The sequence below is a fragment of the Aptenodytes forsteri genome, unplaced genomic scaffold (assembly GCF_000699145.1).
Source record: "Aptenodytes forsteri isolate BGI_AS27 unplaced genomic scaffold, ASM69914v1 Scaffold93, whole genome shotgun sequence".
Classification (NCBI taxonomy): Eukaryota; Metazoa; Chordata; class Aves; order Sphenisciformes; family Spheniscidae; genus Aptenodytes; species Aptenodytes forsteri.
In genome coordinates, this window is record NW_008794665.1 from 8465724 (window position 1) to 8483743 (window position 18020).

Consider the following 18020-nt stretch of genomic DNA (forward strand, 5'->3'; position numbering starts at 1 on the left):
AAGAAGGACGTTGAGGTGCTGGAGTGTGTCCAGAGAAGGGCAACGAAGCTGGGAAGCGTCTGGAGAACAAGTCTTATGAGGAGCTGGGCTTGTTTAGCCTGGAGAAGAGGAGGTTCAAGGGAGACCTTATTGTTCTCTACAACTCCCTGAAAGGAGGTTGTAGTGAGGTGGGTGTCGGTCTCTTCTCCCAAGTAACAAGCGATAGGATGAGAGGAAATGGCCTCAAGTTGCGCCAGGGGAGGTTTAGATTGGACGTGAGGAAAAATTTCTTTACTGAGAGTGGTGAAACATTGGAACAGGCTGCCCAGGGAAGTGGTCACCATCCCTGGAGGTATTTAAAAGACGAGTAGATGAGGCACTTAGGGACATGGTTTAGTGGGCGTGGTGGTGTTGGGTTGACGGTTGGACTCAATGATCTTAGAGGTCTTTTCCAACCTTAATGATTCTACGTGACACTGACATTATGGCATTTAGCATGCTCAACAGCAGTGTTTGATGCTGCAAGCATTGCTATATTGACCTGAAGTGTGGAAAATGCCATAACCCCATAAACAACTGTCTCTGATACAAAACCTGGGTAAGCACACTAATGTCGCAAAGAACTTCCCTTGTTGTGTTGCATATCTTGCTTGAGGAAGCTGTGTAGCTACCCTAACAAGAACATTTCTGCTGACAGGTGCTGATGCTTCTGTGGGGAGTCTACAAGACATAATGTGTAGAAGCAGAGTACATTTCAATAGAAAATGCTGTGTGTATGTACTTTGGAGAAATACGTATTTTAATTTTGATTTTGATAACACTTGTGGAAAAGCTGTATGTATGCTCAACTTTATATTTGAACACTGCATAATAAATAAAAGTTCCATTAAGGTGGTAAAAATGTGTGGTGTTAATTTTGACGGTAATTTAGATAAACAGAAGGATTATTTTACACTGTCTCTTCTTCCCCCTCTAAAGGAAGCATCAACTTCCCCATAAAGTCCTTTCAGATACCAACTCCATTATTTAAGGAAAAGTCAGGGACTGTAAGAACTACATTGCTATATGTGCAGAGGAAGCAAAGTTAATATTACATGTGCGTCCTCTAGTGAATTCTGTAACTTTAAATAAGTACTTTACAAATACAAACTGAATTTTGTTCTTGATTAATTTCTGTGTTTGTTTACTGAGCAGTATTGGTCAAACCATTTCCTTCCTATTCTTATTTTTAACAGGTTGGTCTGTCAGGTTTTTTTAGAAAGGATCATAATATCATGAATTTTTTCAATCTATAAACAAAGAGTGACCCTCTTAAAAGCTGACTTAATTGAAGTTATATTGTCCTTATCTGATAGGAATTTCAATCGGACTGTGTTAAATCTCTCAAAGCACTAATCTGACTTTTTTTAAGCAGATTATATCTAGTCCAGATGTTTAAAACACATCAGAAGTTCTGTGGAATACTCACGGTTGATTGAAACAGATTGCTTGGAATACGGGTCTCATAATTGTGTACCAAAATTGCAAAGTGCCAGCCCTGTGAGGGAGGCAGAATACTGGTCTACTACACAGCTTTCAGGTTTCCTGCCTGTAGGAGGAATATCGGGAGGGAGCTATCCCACATGGACTGCGTTCCTCTTAACTGGGAGGAGGAACCTGTGAAAGCATGGAGTTGTGGGGATGGATCAAAAATGGATCAATTTAGCTTCTGCTTAATCTTGATCTTACTACATCGTGCTTTCCTTTTTGCTGTTAGCTGTCAGAGCAATTTGTTCATTTTAATGGAGTTTTTTGAAATTAAATACCTATAATGTTAAAACAACCAACTTTTCCATATGTATTTGTTTGAAGGAATCTCTCTTTGAAGTACTGTATTGTTTTTGTAGTTATTGTGAAATCAAATGTGATTGCTTGCATTGTGTAATTGTCTGTGCAAATACAAACAAAGTGTTCCTGCTTTCTGCTGTTGTTTTCAGGTGGCATTGATTCTTCACAGCCTGTGCACTCTGTGAGCCAGAGCATTCCATTTACCAAGCCTGGGGCTGGAACATCTGCTTCCTCTGCTGTGATCTCATCAGTAAGGACACCTGCTCCAAGCCTTTCTTCACAGCCACGATCTTCACCCTCTGTTACACAGTCAGCAGAGTCGGCTCTTCAGGAAGGTACTAAAAGGGAATGGGAAGTTACAGTACAGACTTCTGCCCTGTTCCACATGTGCACATGAATGTTGGAAGCTTTATTGCTGCTCTTCTGCATTTGTCTGACTAGAGTACACCTCTTGCATCTCATCAGGCTCCCTTAGTGTTCTTGTTTTGTACCACCTTGGTTCTAGCTTCTCTTAGCTCATCTGTTTGATTTCTTTTGGCCATATGTCATTTTTGGCTTGTTTGCAGTCTTACATGTCTCTTCCTCAAAAAGCCCTTCTTTTAGTTCCCTTATTCTTCTAAAAAGCTGCTCAATATTTTAACTCCTTGGAAGAAGGTCTTAAAAGTAGCATTTGTAATCAGTCTGTATTGAAAAATCAGGTGTAAGCTAGCAATTTGCTAGCACTGGGCAACAGACAGAGTCTGAGTATTAAATTCAAACCGATAGAATTGTTTTCTTATTCCCTAGCTGTAAGCTCCCGTGGAAAGCTGCTGCAGGCAACTCTGTGGGAGAACAGAGGAGTTCTTGTGTAAGCTCCTTCCTATTCTGATGTTGGTAGCCTCTTGACAAAGAATCAGTTGGTTCTTGAGCCTTCTTCAGCCATGCTAATTCTGCCCTGATGTTTTGACTTGCCGCTTGACTGTTACATGTTTCTGTATCTAGTATTCCAAATCTAATTTACTGCGCTGATTTTATTTTATTTTTTGGCTGTGTTTTCTCTTGGTAATTTCAGAATTTTAAATTCTTATGAAAAAAGAACTCGGTGTGTGAGTTGGAAGTAGGCATTAATTTTGTCCAGAACAGTGTGATGTGTCTAGTGTTCAAAATAATTCTCAAAAGCATGGTGTGTGACTGCCACAGCATGTTTTTTATTCTTAAATTTCAAAGTCCTCTGACATAAATGTCTAAATTTCCCCTTTTCCTCCATTTCCTCCTTTTTCTGGTAGAGTGGAGAATGTGAAGAAATAACTTGTCTGTGAATCAGCTCTGTATATCTTACAGGCAAAAAGATAATTCTTCATTGCTATAAAGTCCTACGTACAGTATACCATTTTAAGGAAAATGATAAATCAGTTTTTGGAACTGTGCTTGGTTCTTGCACAGTTTTATATTTGATTTTGGCACTGGGTAGAATTTGTAGTGTAGATGTGCTTGCTAGAAAAAACTGTTGCTTCATCTTCCAAAGAAATCGCATAACCATGTTTCTAATGAGAAAAAGTATTTTAGCTGTTTAACTGTGCTTGCCTTGATGTGCAGTATATATTCATGCAGTGCAGTGATTGCTGTATAATGTGTGAATGCTTGGTACATTAAATACAAATCACCGCGGTCACTGCTGAACTCTTCACTCCATTCAAATACTTCCATATAAGAGAAGGTTAATGCAATATGTAGCTGAATGAACACACTTTAAAACCAACAATATACCTATGTCGGGAATATAAAGATCAGTCATCAGGAGTTTGCATTGATCTAGTTGTATTTACATTAATATAATCAATAATAAATCCAAATACATGTCATCACACACGTATATTTCTATGTTTAGATGGTATTTTTATGAGCATTAGAAGACTTCAAACTCTTTTCATTTAGTTTCATTTGAGGAGTCTGAAATGCATAATGTACCTTGCAATACCTTTTTATCAACAATTAAGTGTGATAACTTTATTTGTAGAAGTTAACCTGCTGAAAAAATAGAATATTTGTCTGGGTTGTTAGAATTCCAAGTGTGTTTCTCATGCAGAAATTAAATGGACTGATTTTTTTCTTTATTATAGAGTAGTGTTGTCTACATGAAAGCATTCTGGAAAACCAGTTTGAATTAATTTTTAAAGTGGATTTCATTGTTTGAAGCTCCTGTGTGGGCATTCCTATACAGAATTAAAATATTCTAATTGTTTACTTGGCTAAGTTCTAACAGGACAAAAAACTTAAAATGTATTAAAGCCTGTTTAATCTTACATAAATATCCGTACAAATTTAATTAATATAAACTAATTTACTTGAAAGCGGCATGCTAGAGAGAAACTTTGAGAATGTGTGTCCTGTCTGGATGTTATTTGTAGACTGCCTTAGGTTTTATGTTGATGAGAGGAGCTGATGAGTAAATGAAAACAATTTAAAGCAAAAAGTTTAAGAATGAAGAAGAGGAGGGTTCATTTTGTAAGAACTACTATTTGTAATATTAAGATCTTAATGCCGTAAATTCATTGAAAATGTGAGGGTTATGGGTAGAGCACCAGTTAAAGAACTTCAGAATATTGTTTATTTTTCCATGTGGTTATTTCATTTTCATTTTTGGTGGGGCCTCCATTATGAAACTTAAGCCACATAAAATGTATGCTTTATGTTTTAAAGTCTTTCACGGTATGGGTGATTATACTTAAAATACCCAAATAGCTGGTTTATTTCATAGGCAAATGAGTTCTTATCCCAGTTTATCCTTTTGTGTCCTCCCACCTACATTTCTAGGTGTCTGTAAAATATAGTGGGATAAAGCTTTAGAGCGCTATATTATTATATTACAGGTACACTGGTAGCGGGGGTTAGAAATTTCCAGTCCAAGAAATTTGTGACAATTTAAATTATGCGGTTGCACTTCAAGCCAGACCTATGAAGTAATCTCACTCAAAATAAATAATGATTTCAAAATAAGCTTTTGCTGTTTTGAGAGTGGGAGATTTTAACATTATTAGCAACTCTGTAAAAGATACTAAGCAGAACTGAGTTGTCGCAACAGAAATCGTCATGAGGCACATGGTGGCACTTGGAACTGCTGTCTTCAGCCACCCATTTCTGCCCTTCAGTTGCTTTCTCCCCTGTGCTGGCCTACTGGTGGCGTTGCTGGGCAGTGAACCAGAATTGGAGGCTTCTCCACCTGAGAATGACTTTTTAACTAGGTTATTTTTCAGCCAGATCAGTTCTCAGATTGTTTTTGTGGCTGGACAGTTGTGCTAGCACAACGTAGGAGTATCCTAAAGGCAGACATTTGTAGTACTGCTGGCAACGAAAATAAAAAATCTACGTAAACTCATAAGGCTGGTAAGAGTCAAACCAGCCCTGCCTCCAGAGGATTCATAGTGACTTAGTTCCTGATTCCTGAACTTCTGTGTCACTAGCATATTTTTTTAATCTCTCTTTCTGTATTCTTTCTGAACACATGCATGCTTTATGTATGTGACCAGTGACTGGAAAAGGGGAAGTTTTAGCAGTACAAGCTTGTTTGTTTTCCAAAAAACCTTCCAAAGACTCCAAAGTAGCACTAGTAGAATGACTAATTCCGTCTCTTTCTCTCATCTGCCCGTGCTTGCAATTTTTGCATTGGCATGCCCTTTCCAGTTGATTTACTTTCTTTCTCCTCCTGTCTATGTACATGGTGTTTGTTAGAGGTCTGTCTTTGTGCTCTCACACTGTACCCATCTTCTTTTACTTTGGCTCTCTGTGTTACAGTGCATCTCTTCTTGTCATCCTGACTTTTTTTCCCTTTTACTTGCACGTTAATTATCTTAAGTTGTTTTTTCTCCTTCACAATAATGCAGTTGTTCTGTCTTATTCCTCGGTAGCTCTCACAGGCCTGAGAAAAGACGTAGTCTCCTTGGCTGTAGTCTGGTTTTGCGCAGAGAATGGTTTTCTTGTATCCTCCTTATCTAGTGCATCCAGGAGCTTTCATAAAAGATGGGACTATGAATCACTTGAGTTAGTCCTGTGTTCTAGCAGTATAGAGGAACTGAAGCATTGTACCTCCTCAGTTGCACTTGGGTTGATTCTGCCTTCATCATTGTGACTACTTGTATTGTGGAAAAACTTGACTGGAATTGTAGGAGTATTAATGCACTAGATAAAGTGAAATAATGTCAGTCTCTTCTTGCACTAACCTCTGTATGAAAGTTCAGCTTCTCAAGAATGTTGTGATAGGATTTTGCTCTGTTTTCTTTTTACTTCCACTGTTTGAATAGAGACTCTTCACCTTGATTCTGTTGCTTTTTCTTAAGTGAAATTGAAGTGGTTCACTTGGGTTCATTTGCTAACCCTTTTTTAATAAGCCACGAAACTAACAGCATTTTTAGCCCATAGTTTAAATAAAATAAAGGTTGATATAGTTGATTTAAGTTGTGGATGGGGGGGCTTATTAATTACCATGATGGTTTCAGATTCTGCATAACATACAACACTTCTGTAGTGCTTTATAATGTTAAAATGAAGAACACTAATGGTGCCACAGTGCTTCTACAGGGAAAAAAAAAAATCCCAAACTCTAAAGAGTCTGAAAAATTTTGAAGAGTTTTGACAAATGAGGATATTTTCTTGCTATAGCAATCTATTGGATTGCTAAGAGAGAAACAGTGGTCACTTGCATTTATTTAGGATGTCTCTACCTAACTACAAGCATATTTAAAATCCTTGCTAACCCTGCCCCGTGACAAGAGAAACTTAAGATTTCTTGGAGGTGCTGGAGTTGCATCAATAATGAATAATGTAGGAAATTAATTATAAGCTATTGCTGCATGCTTTACTCTGTTTTAAAATGGTATATGTATGTGTTGCTTTTGTGTATTGTTCATATATTTTTAGAGTAGATACTGTAAAAAAACAAACAAAAAAAGGACAAAAAAAACCCACTCCCAAAAACCTTATAGATTATGGTTTGGAGGTGACAGTGGTAACAGTGGTTGCATTGTCACCAGACCTTAAAAGTGGATAGTGTATTTACATGCTTAAATATGGGTCTGCGCCTGAATTTAGGCACTAATTTAAAGATAAGACTAACCAAGTTTTCGGGTTTGCCTAGCTTAAATTTTACTGACTGTGTTGCTGAGGTGTATGTTTGTACTCTCGCATGTTGCAGCAGTAGTATATTTAATTAATTTCTGACAGTGTTCAGAATTCCAACATGAATTATTCCTGTCTTAAAAGGGGCAGGTGTGCCAAGCAAAAGTTTAATATTAATGTTTTCATAACACAATTTGAATTTATCTGGGAAGGAACTCATTTATTTCTATATATTAACTTATGAAAGTACTCCAGTGGATAAACTGATATTAAATACATATCTAGAAAGTCTGTGTGTGTGTGTGTGTTTAACTTCCTGAAATACATGCGCATACACACATATATATTAAAAAAATCTCTTGCTAACTTTCATGTGCTACTAATACTTTGCTAAATTAGCCCACTAAAAACCACTTCTGCTGTACTGCTCATATAGTTCATATAGGAACTATAGTTCTATAGGGTTGTAGATTTAACTTTTTGCATGTTGGGATTTTCTCTAGAATGGCTGATTTCTCTCACTTTTAATATAATGATTTGTGACTTTCGTTTCTCATCTTTCCTGTCTGTCTGACTCTTATGTTTGTGCTTTCCACTTCACAGGCATGCAGTATGGTGGATATGTTAATAATCAAGCTAGCTCTGCACCAGCTCCCTTGTCATCAAGTTCAGATGATGAGGAAGAGGATGAGGAGGATGAGGAAGCAGGTTGGCTTTAGCTTTACACCAGTATCTTGTTCTCTTCCTACTCAAGTTTTGTTCCGTATTTCCATCCCCTGAAACTTTTTTCCTTTAAGACAAAACGTCACTCTGACTTATCATGTATCGAGTTAACTAGAAATTTCCCAGCTGTTATTAGTATAGTAAACAAAAAGGAGTTCAGTAGTGGTCAGCAAACGGTCTTTTTTTGCCATATTAATATCAGATGTTCTATGTATCTAACAAAGTGGTATTCACAACTTGCAAGACTCACATTTTTAATATTTTGATTTGCAGTAGTTTTAAACTCTTAACTGAAGATAACTAGCTCTAGATAATTGCTTATGTTAAGCAACTAGATGCCATTTGTATGGTTACATTAAACAGTGTTTACCTTGTCTCTCATTTTACATACAAGGAGCCCTTACAATTAAGGTAGCAAAGTAAATATTGAAAGGTAGTAAGTGTGCTTTTTAAGACAGTAAATTAATCCGTGCTGCTTTTTTTTCTATTTCTAAGGTATGTCTGTATGTTCGGGCACATAGGTTCAGTTTTAACCTGCTTACTTTGTAGGGAACTTAAAAAGTTTGTTTACTTTTTTTTTAAGAAGCAGTTTGTCCTGATTTATTGAAACGTTACATTCTTGGTTGCAAGGATTCTGCCTGTATCTTGTCAGAATGGCCTGGTTTTGTGAGTTTGATGTTTCTTACCACCCTAGTTTCTTGGATGGTGGCTTTTTTTTTTCTAACTTAAAGAAAAGTCTTTACAATCTATATATGAGTGGTAACAATGTAAAAAGCTTTTTGAGATTAAACATTAGACTTTTACCTTTATTGATAGAGGGAAGTAATAGCACATACCTTGTGCTGATACACTACTCCCATTTGTGTGTGCTGGCTTTGAGTATTAATTTGGGATAGCAAACTTCTGTAACTTTTCCTTTAAGCTTGTAATTCATATTGTAACTAGGCAGAAAAAAAATCAGTGCTATATAATTCTGAGTTTTTTATTAAAATAATTAAATAAAAAAAACTAGACTACTGTGAAAATAGCTTAGTGCACTCTTAATGACCTAATGAAGAATGGAGCAAAACAATTATGATATCCAGGTCATAATTAAGAACAGTGTGATGGGTTCATGTTATCAATTTGAATAATATCAATTCAACTGTTATGTTGAATTATTAGTAGACCATTAGAAGAAAATAGTTGCTGCTGTTCTTTTTCCAAGGAGGAAGGCATTTTCAGCCGAAGACACTTGTCATTGTTCCAGCCAGAGAAGGACAATATTTGGAGGGTGCAATAGTATCAATATAAGTGATATTATTACCCCCACCCCTAATGCAGCACAAGTATTAGGACACTTCGCATATCCTGTGTAATTCTTGCTATTTCAGATTATTGGTTCAGTGTCTTTACTTTTTTACCCTTTGTGTGATAACACATTCGATCTTTCGACAGGCTTGAGTATTAGCATTAAATTATGCATAGTAACTCTTGAATAACTCTTCTTTTTAAATCTAAGGATACTTCCTAATTTTAGATACCAGGTTTTTTTCTAATGCTATGAGTCTAATTAGACTTTACCAGCTAGAAAACAATTCCACTTTGGGATATAAACTTTGCTTTGGCTGTTGTGATGCAGCTGCTGTTTGAACTCTGCTTTCTAAAGAATAGGCTAAAAGAGCCAGGAGAGCATTTTGGGGTTTTTTATTGCAGGGCTACCTACTGAATTTTCTGCAGATAATTATCTTTGCCTAATCCCATTCCAAGGTTTCCGTCAAAGGATATGTGAGATTTTTTTTTTTATCAATTGCAACCTTTGTCTCCTTCTTTCATTCCCTAAATCTACCAGAGACAAAGTTTTCATACTCCCTATCATCTTTCTCTCTCAAGTTCTGTACTTTGCTAAAGCCTGTAGTCTTTGAGCTATCATTGTATTTAAATTTATCTTATGCAAAAGAGTGAAAGGGCACCCACGTTCAATATATAGACTACCTGATTAATAAGCATCCTGTTTTACGCCTGTCACCAGGAGTTGATGTAAATCCTAAACAGATTCTGTACACAAGTTTCTAGCTCAGGCTGTGCCAGTGGTTTTATGAAAAATAGGTGTCGGATATCTGGTTGCTTGTGTTTGTGTAGCTTCTCAATTTTTTGTCACTCTTACCAGTTAGATATTTAACTATGTTGCCAAAGAGTTCTTGAAAACTCTGAAATAAAAAGTTATATTGGTAAAATAATTACTTAATTGTAAAAGCCTGTCATAAGTATTACTTTTGTCTAAGCAGTGTTTTCTAATTTTTTTTCTTTATAAAACATTTTTTTTTCTGTCTTCCTAATATGTTCTCTGGTTTGGTGCTTATTATGCTAAAGTAAACTGACAGCTGTTGTAGCTTAATTTAAGCATAGGAAAACTGTTGTTTAATTTTGTAGAAGTTCCTGTGTTTTTTTTTTTTAATTGATGGAGAATCTGTGAGATTTCCATGACACATGTGACCAGCTTAGAGTTTGAAGCTACTTTTGGCCTGCAGGAAACTCTACAACTGACTGGTTTTGAGTCAACTATTTGTTTTCCAGTGGAGAGTAGAACAGGGCACATCGGAATTCTTGTAGGCATTGGGACTCTGACAGTTCTCAAGAATACATTACAAAATTTGGAAGTTCTTTAGAAACAAAGACCTTAAGTGAAAGGTCTTCAGCAAGTATACGGGATACTCAGTAATAGGATTCACTTTCTTATTTTAAGTTAGGCAGACCTTGTTTGTGTTTCAAAATACATGAGACTATACTTTCTGACTAAAACTTTTCTGTATGTCAGAAGTGATGCACAGATTTTTTTTTGTAGTAGAAGTACGACTAAGTTGCATTATTTTTACTTACAGCATGCTTTTAAAATATATTCTTTCATGTATTTGTCAAATTGGTTTCTCTTAACTTTTCCAGCAGAGCTGGGGAAGTATATAATATTTCTTCTTTGCAACTCACTGTTTCATTATTATCTTCCTAGTGAAAAGAACAAACTCATTTTATATGGAATTATATTATAGATGGATATAACTTTATGAATACAGTCTACTGTGGGAAAAACTCTGTAAAGAGTGACATAGTGGTTAAATCAGAAAGCTTGAACTAGTGTATTATATGTTCACAACTGTGCTTATATCCTCTTGGTATTTTTTTGAAATGCAGAACTAACTTCTGGTCAGACAAGAAAAACTTCTTGAAAATTCTTAAATCTTGATCTTGTTGACCTAATAAAAGTATATTTTGGTTTTTCTGTAGTAGGACTTACCAAACCTTTAAAAGCTGTGTTCCTGCACAGGGAAGAAAATAACGAATCCTGTTTCCTTTAGTTTCTAGAACAGAAAGAAAGATAAAATTTGGTAGGAAAAGAAATCTTGCAGTTATGTTCTTTTATAAACTTCGGGGGGGGGAGGGGAAGGGAAATTTACAGTGAAAAACAATCTGAAAACTAACATTGTATGAGTTTAACAGTGTTAATATATTATTTAAAATAAAATCTATTGTTAGTGCTATGGTTTTTTGGAATAGTCTTTCTATTTCTTAGCTGAATGCTTTAAAGGCAAAATGCTCAAAAATAATCTATACAGTCATGATGTTGCCATGGTATTAATGTGTCCCAAATGTCAGTGATGTTATGTTCCCATATGCAGGAGTCTCTTTACTTGGAAATCTCAATTGAAGGGGGATCAGATCTCAAATGTTCCACCATTGAAGTTCTCCCTTGAAATACTTTCAGCTTCACAATGGGATGTGTGGTCACGGTTGATCCTTCTGAGTAGAACAGTAGCAGTAAATGTCTTTTTGAGTCCGTTCTGCCACAAAAGTGGTATTTCAAAAAATTGTCTTTTTTGAATTCTTTAAATATACTCTTTCTTTTCTGTCGCACTTCATGGCTTGGGGTGTTTTAAGGAGCAGGTACATTTAATCTTCTTGGACCTTTTTCTTTGGAAATGTATGTGAAATGGCACTGGAAGAAATGTTTTTAAATATATTTTTGTTTGCAATGTTTTACAGTAAGATATTCAAGATACATGCGTAGGGTGAACTAAAAATTAAGCATTAGGAGTCTCTTCAGTACTAACAACTATGTACGTGCCCGTGTGCTTTTTACTTTTGGCTAGTTAACTTTTGTTACTTATTTTTACATAGTTACTTTTTACATAGTTACTTTTGGCTACCAAAAGTAACTTTTTTCTGGCTGAAGCGGAGACTTCTTGTCAATGTTCAATGGAAAATAGAAGCTTTACATTGAAAACAAAACAAGCTCTGAATTACAACAGCACAGAAAGGAGGAAAGAATTAAATACTTGTCAGTTTTGCTTGAACGTGGGGATGGTACATAATCACTCTGAAGACAATGGGAATCTTCCGTTTGCAGTTGTGAAGGAAGTCACAATAGAGACTATTTTAAAAATGTTGTACATAAGTTCAGTTGATGTAGTCTAGAAAGAACTTTTAGTTTAATAGAAAAATATTTTTTATTTCAAGAGACAACTTTTTTCATTGTTTTTGTCCTTTTCCCATTGATCTCTCTCTTGCTATTTGTTGGGCATGTGCTTGTTCGTTTGGGTTTTAATATGTTGATTGATTGTTTATCTCTTCCTCCCCCTCCTCTTTGCAGTGGTAATAGCTTTCAAGTCTTAGGGCTGAAGTGGTATTTTTTCCCAGGATCTTTCTTGACAGTTTCTTTCCAAAGTTTTTAGAAAAAAATTCTCAGTCTCTTATTTCTCAAAAATTTGCCGCTTCTGAAGCACCTAACTTGAAATTATTTTCCTCCCCCAGCAATTGATAGTTCTTCTACTACAAGCAGTGCCTCTCCTGTTCTGAACAATTATGATGCCTTGGAAGGAGGTGGCTATCCAGGTAAGCATTTTATTGCACGTTAATTCTGAATTGTTTGTTTAAAGACTTAAATGTTTACTGTTTATGATTTTTTTTTTCTATTTCTGGTGGTGTTTATTGTTAATTAACAAGTAGGTGAAAGGAAATGCTTATGAAAGGAGTGGGGGCAATCGTCAGAGAGAACATACCTCGCTTTTTTAGTCACTTTTCACAGTTTTAGCACTGAAGTTGGATTAACCGTTTAAAAAAACTTCCCTGTATCATAAGTCATACTTTCCATTGTAATATTGAGCGTAGTGCTGAAAGTATCCTCTCCTCTGTGTGAAAGCAGGCATCTTTCTCTAGGTTATAATGTATGCCTGATTGTGTTGACATTAGTTAGCTGATAGTAGTTGACACGCCACTGAAGTTTTGAGAGACCAACGATATCAGCTTGCAGAGATGCTTGAATCAGGTTATTTTCTTCTCTTTTTCTTCATTTAAAGAAAATGGCTGCTATTTTGCTTATTTTTATCTCTAAAAATATGAGGAGCGTCAGGTTTGTTCTAAATGAACCTACTAGCAGACTACCTCAGACTTGAAATCTGTAGAGCTGTCATACTGAGAGCAGGTGGAAAAGATGCTGTTCAGTGTAGGTATGTTAGCCAATATTTTGAATGATAATTGGATTAATTTGGGGGACCTCCCCCTCTGGCTCTTTTGCATTGCTCTGGCCTCTGGGGATGTCACAGTAGTTTGCTTAGTTTGATGGGTTCCTGTGTAAAGTGAAATATCTGTCAAGTAAAAAGCTGATATTGCTGTCCACATGGAGTCTAGCTCATGCAGTAAGGGTAGCAGAGGCATGGCTGCAGGATTACAAATTCTAATTTCTTGGCTAATAACTAACCATTTTGGTTCTGCTGAAGGCATATTCTAAAAATAACTTGTTCCTTTTGTTTTCCTTAAAGAGTAACAGGATCAACTTTAAATTTCATTGGTCTGTTGATACTTTTTTTTTTTCTCCTGGAGTGCTCATGCCAAACGTAGTTTCTTGGTGGTTGGTTTCTTCGCCTGCCGCTTTTCCCCGTGGATTTTACCAAGCTTAAATTCTTCTGAAACTTAGCTTACGTTTGTAGACGTTTCTAAAGAGTAGTTTCATCTCTTTACCACTGTTAACTTTTCTGTGAATTTAGGCCTATGTGTTACTTTCAATTTGGCATTTAAAAGTAGTGGGACTAAACTGTGCTGCAGGGGCTATACAGGAGGGACTTGCATTACTTCAAGAAAACTCTGTGTCTACATTTAGAGAATAGTTCTGTCGCTTTAGCCTTACGTTTTAACAGTATTCGTAAGCGGTAAAGGAGAGACTGAGCATGAATGGTCTCTCTTTGCGGTTTATATCAAGTGCAAATCTTGGAATAAAATGCGGTTCTAAGGGCGTTTTAGGTCTTTTTTTTTATTCAGTTGAAATACTTTTTAAGTTGCTTTTTTTTTTGGTAAAATAGCATTTTGTTAGTAGTTACACAAGTCTATGGTCATCTTCCCATGTATACCCCCTTTATCAGCATAATTGCAGTAATCTTCCTTGCTAATTTATTTGGTCAGTGCAGATAAACAACTTGATGGATAATGCAAAAACTTATGAATGGAAGTGTTGTTTGTCAAGCATTTAGGAGTTTACGTTTAAATTAAGAAAGAACTAGTAAGTATGTTCAATACCTGTGGGATTTCTTTTGTCCTTCTAGAGACACGTTCTGTGACCAGCAGCCCAGTTTCTGTTCCGTCAGTCCCCCAAACATCAAAAGCTTCTAAGCCCTTTGGTTATGGATATCCAACACTGCAGCCTGGCTACCAAAATGCAGCGCCACCTACTCCTGTGCAGCCCAGTAATCCGGGACACCATCCTGGGTTTCAGCACTATCCACAGGTTTGTATTTTTAATTTAAAAGTTACTTCATGAATGATATATTTATTTTTTTACGTATTTTCATATTTTATTTTTATAATTTCTGAGACAATAAACATTAAGTATAATATTGATGTCCCAGCTCTGGATCTTAACTTCTTATTAGAAGGCTTTTGAGTTAAAATGTTAAGTTTATCTCCAAATAGTTAGGGTTAACAAGTTTGCTTCACCAGTTATTAGCAGCATCCACAGTTTTAAGGTTTGGTGTTTCAAAGAGCTGTACTTTATTGATAGGAAACCATGAAGAAGCATAATGAAGTACTTGACCAGCTGATACATTTGATCAGAGCGCTACTTATGGGCTATGATCTCAAGCATTAAATCACCTTGCGAGCAAGGCATGGCATAGCGTCCAGATGAAAGAGCTCTGTAGAGCCTGTGCTGGGTGTGTGGTGGAGCAGGCTGCATGTATCTGCTCTATTTTCCTGGTAAAGAGAGCACCAAACACCCAAGAAGTTGTGTACAATCACCTGGCTCCCTTTGCGCATGTGGGTCACCCAAGAGCAGTGAAATCTGAAGAAGAGGCAGATGCTGAGGCAAAATACAAATGCTGAAGCAGTGCAGAGAAGTGTTATGTGTGAAGGGGTGTAGAAAATGAAACGTACTGACTTACAAATCCTACTCTCTGAAATAAGGCCCAGCTGGCAAACGTATCGAAGCTGCTATTGTAGGTGATGAAAATTCCTTACTGATCTGAGTGTAGTAACATAAGTTAGCATATAATATCCAGGAATGCTTTCACTGTTATGTAGGTAATGTAAAATATGACCTGGAGGAAATGTTTAATTATTTTTTTTTTTTTTTAAGTTGAAAGACTTGGCTTCATCTTCACTTTAATGCGAGATGGAGTTAGGCTCTTTTCAGGAGTACACAGTAGAAGAACAAAACCCAACAATTACAAGTTGCAGCAAGTGAAATTCCAGTTGGACATCTAAGGAGAAAATTCTTCAGAACGAGAGTGGGGAAGCACTAGAACAGATTGTGCTGTGAAACCTTCAATCCTTAGATATTTTCAAAACTCAGCTGGACAAGGCTATGAGCAACCTGATTTAACTTTGCAGTTAGCCTTGCTTGAGCAGGGGGTTGGACTATCAGACCTCAAAGGTGCCTTCCAACCTAACCTTTTCTCCTCTTCTATGGTGTTTTGTTTTAATTTAAAAATAAATACATAAAAGCAGTTTCTCTAACTTGGACAAGTTACCTTATAACATCTTTGAAGAGGGAAAAAAATTGTCAGCCTTTCTAGTAACTTGCTTTCTTATGCCTGGAAAGCTTGAAGGATTATGTGTGACTTCCAGTTTTGATTTGTATCATGAATTTGAATTTTGTCCAGTGATACATATTTGGAAGGTATGTCACATTTGTCTTAGCGTTTTTAAATTTCTACCATACAACTCTTCTCTTGTTTGTTTGGGTTGTTACTAACTACTGCTGTATCTTTTTTTTAATACATGTCTGGAAGAATTGGGATTATAAGAAGATTTAAGGTCGTTATTTAAATATGATTGTGTGTTTACCCATTTGCAATGCTCTTACTTTTTTCAGCAATATCCAGGTGTGAACCAGCTGTCCTCTTCCTTAGGAGGGTTAAGTCTACAGCATTCTCAGCAGCCAGAAAGCTTGAGACCAGTAAACCTTACACAAGATAGAAATATTTTGCCTGTATCTTCAGTTCCAGCACCTGTGCCTAACTTGAATTCTGATCTTAGGAAATTAAACTGCAGTCCAGAGTAAGTGTACTGTGTCTAGAACAGCATCTTACATTTTTCAGTGACTAATAATTATTTAAAGTGTCAAAAAATGTCTAAACTGACTCCTGACTTTAACTCTTTGTGAAGAGCTAATATAACCCCTTTCACCTGAAAATAAGTTTATCGTCTGCATCCTTACACAAATGTTGAAACTGTCCTGCCATCAGAATACATTATATGCAGTGTGTGTAGCTCACTTACATTAAGAAATCTGCTTAATCTTTGCCTTGTTTTATCCATCTAAAAAAAAATCTATTAATAAACACCTTGATGTTATGCAGTACATTTCATAGAATATTTTTGTAATATTGCATAGGATTTTTTTTCCAGAAAGTTATGATGATCATGCCTAAACACACTGAATAAACTGTGAGTATATTTTACTGTGGTAATCCTGCAATCATGATGTATCCTTTCACCTCTAGTTAACATTAAGTAGTATTATCTTCTACCCAAGTCAAGTGCAGCTAGGTACAATGGAAATTGCTCTCCCACAAAGATCTTAATTCTAATTCCAAAAGAAATTTTATTCATTGCCCTAAATTAACTCAGCTTACTGCCCTAGTGAAATGCATGGTCCCACCAGAAAACATAAATCAGAAAACTGGGGGTCTCGAAATCGTTCTTGGGTGTGGAACACTTTGGACAGCACTATTCGTGCATTGGGGTTTTTTAGTGCCCTTTATTTAGCTTTAAGTCCGTGCTCCACTTTACATACACAAAAGAAAAGATTTTGACTCTCTCAGTATTTGAGATCCTTTGCTACTGTTTTCTTATATAAATATTACTTTCTGAGAAGTAGTAAATACTGTATTCCTCCTTTAGTTCCTTCACCCAAAAAATCTTTATAATGAATAAAAAATACATCATTTTACATTGAGCGTTGTACCTAAAGCAGTTTTATCCCTTTTTTGCAAGTTCGTTTTGGTATACTTGCGTTGCTGAACTACTAAATTGGGGAGCGGGGGAGTATTGTATTTTTGTTTCTTTAGGAGGCTTTTTAAATCTCTTTGCATTAATTTTGTTTATTAAATCAGCTTTGTAAAACCTAGGATTTCTTAAATTTCAAAATTCTTTAAAATCAGGTGTTAGCACAATGTTCTTAACATGTTTTAAAATTTCATTTTCAACATAATGTTTTTATTTCCTTTCAGCTCATTTCGATGTACATTGACAAATATTCCACAGACACAGGCTTTGTTAAACAAAGCTAAGCTTCCTTTGGGTTTGTTGCTACATCCCTTCAGAGACCTAACGGTAAAGTAGCTTACTTCTCTTTTTAATATATGTATTTAATATATGCATTTGTCCTATTTTCATTCAAACAATAAAATATACTGAACTATAAGTCCTAAATTTAACAGAAGTAGCAAAAAATTGTTTGGGACTTAAGGAGGAGGAGGGGAAAAAAGCCTTGAAATTGCTACTTCATTGAAATTCATAAGGGAAAAGCTTTGGACAAGTCCTTCAAAATTTTTTCCTTATTGTTGGAATTCTTTGCCTGTGGCTCTCTGAAGCCCTGAAATACTACTGTGTGGTGGGCTCAGAACTGTCAGATACCTCTTGAAAAGGTGTTTACAGTGCCCTCTTGAAAAGATGTGCTCGTGTTGAATGTATTACTGGCATGATAAATGCTGTCAATAGAAGGTAGGCACAATGTAAGATTGAAGCTGTGTTCGTAACTGTTAAGCAACTCCTCTCCATCTAATTTATTTGTATTTATGTAAAAAGGTGAATAAGTGTCTGGTATGACTTTTCATATAATGTGTGTTCTTTGTTTAAAATCTGCTGTCTATCATACTTAGTCACCCAAAGTTGTCCTGTCTTTTATAATGACATAGTTATTATTTATAATAACT

General features: G+C 36.0%; 1 protein-coding gene across 1 annotated transcript in view; it reads left to right on the plus strand.

Annotated features, from left to right (window-relative positions):
* SEC24B (SEC24 homolog B, COPII coat complex component) overlaps positions 1–18020 on the plus strand; it is a 47143-nt gene that overhangs the window by 10559 nt on the left and 18564 nt on the right. Inside the window, exons 3-8 of the mRNA XM_009273579.2 lie at positions 1956–2141; positions 7501–7605; positions 12406–12486; positions 14190–14371; positions 15956–16140; positions 17316–17418. Coding sequence (XP_009271854.2) covers positions 1956–2141; positions 7501–7605; positions 12406–12486; positions 14190–14371; positions 15956–16140; positions 17316–17418 — 842 coding nt within the window. The remainder of the gene's footprint in view (positions 1–1955; positions 2142–7500; positions 7606–12405; positions 12487–14189; positions 14372–15955; positions 16141–17315; positions 17419–18020) is intronic.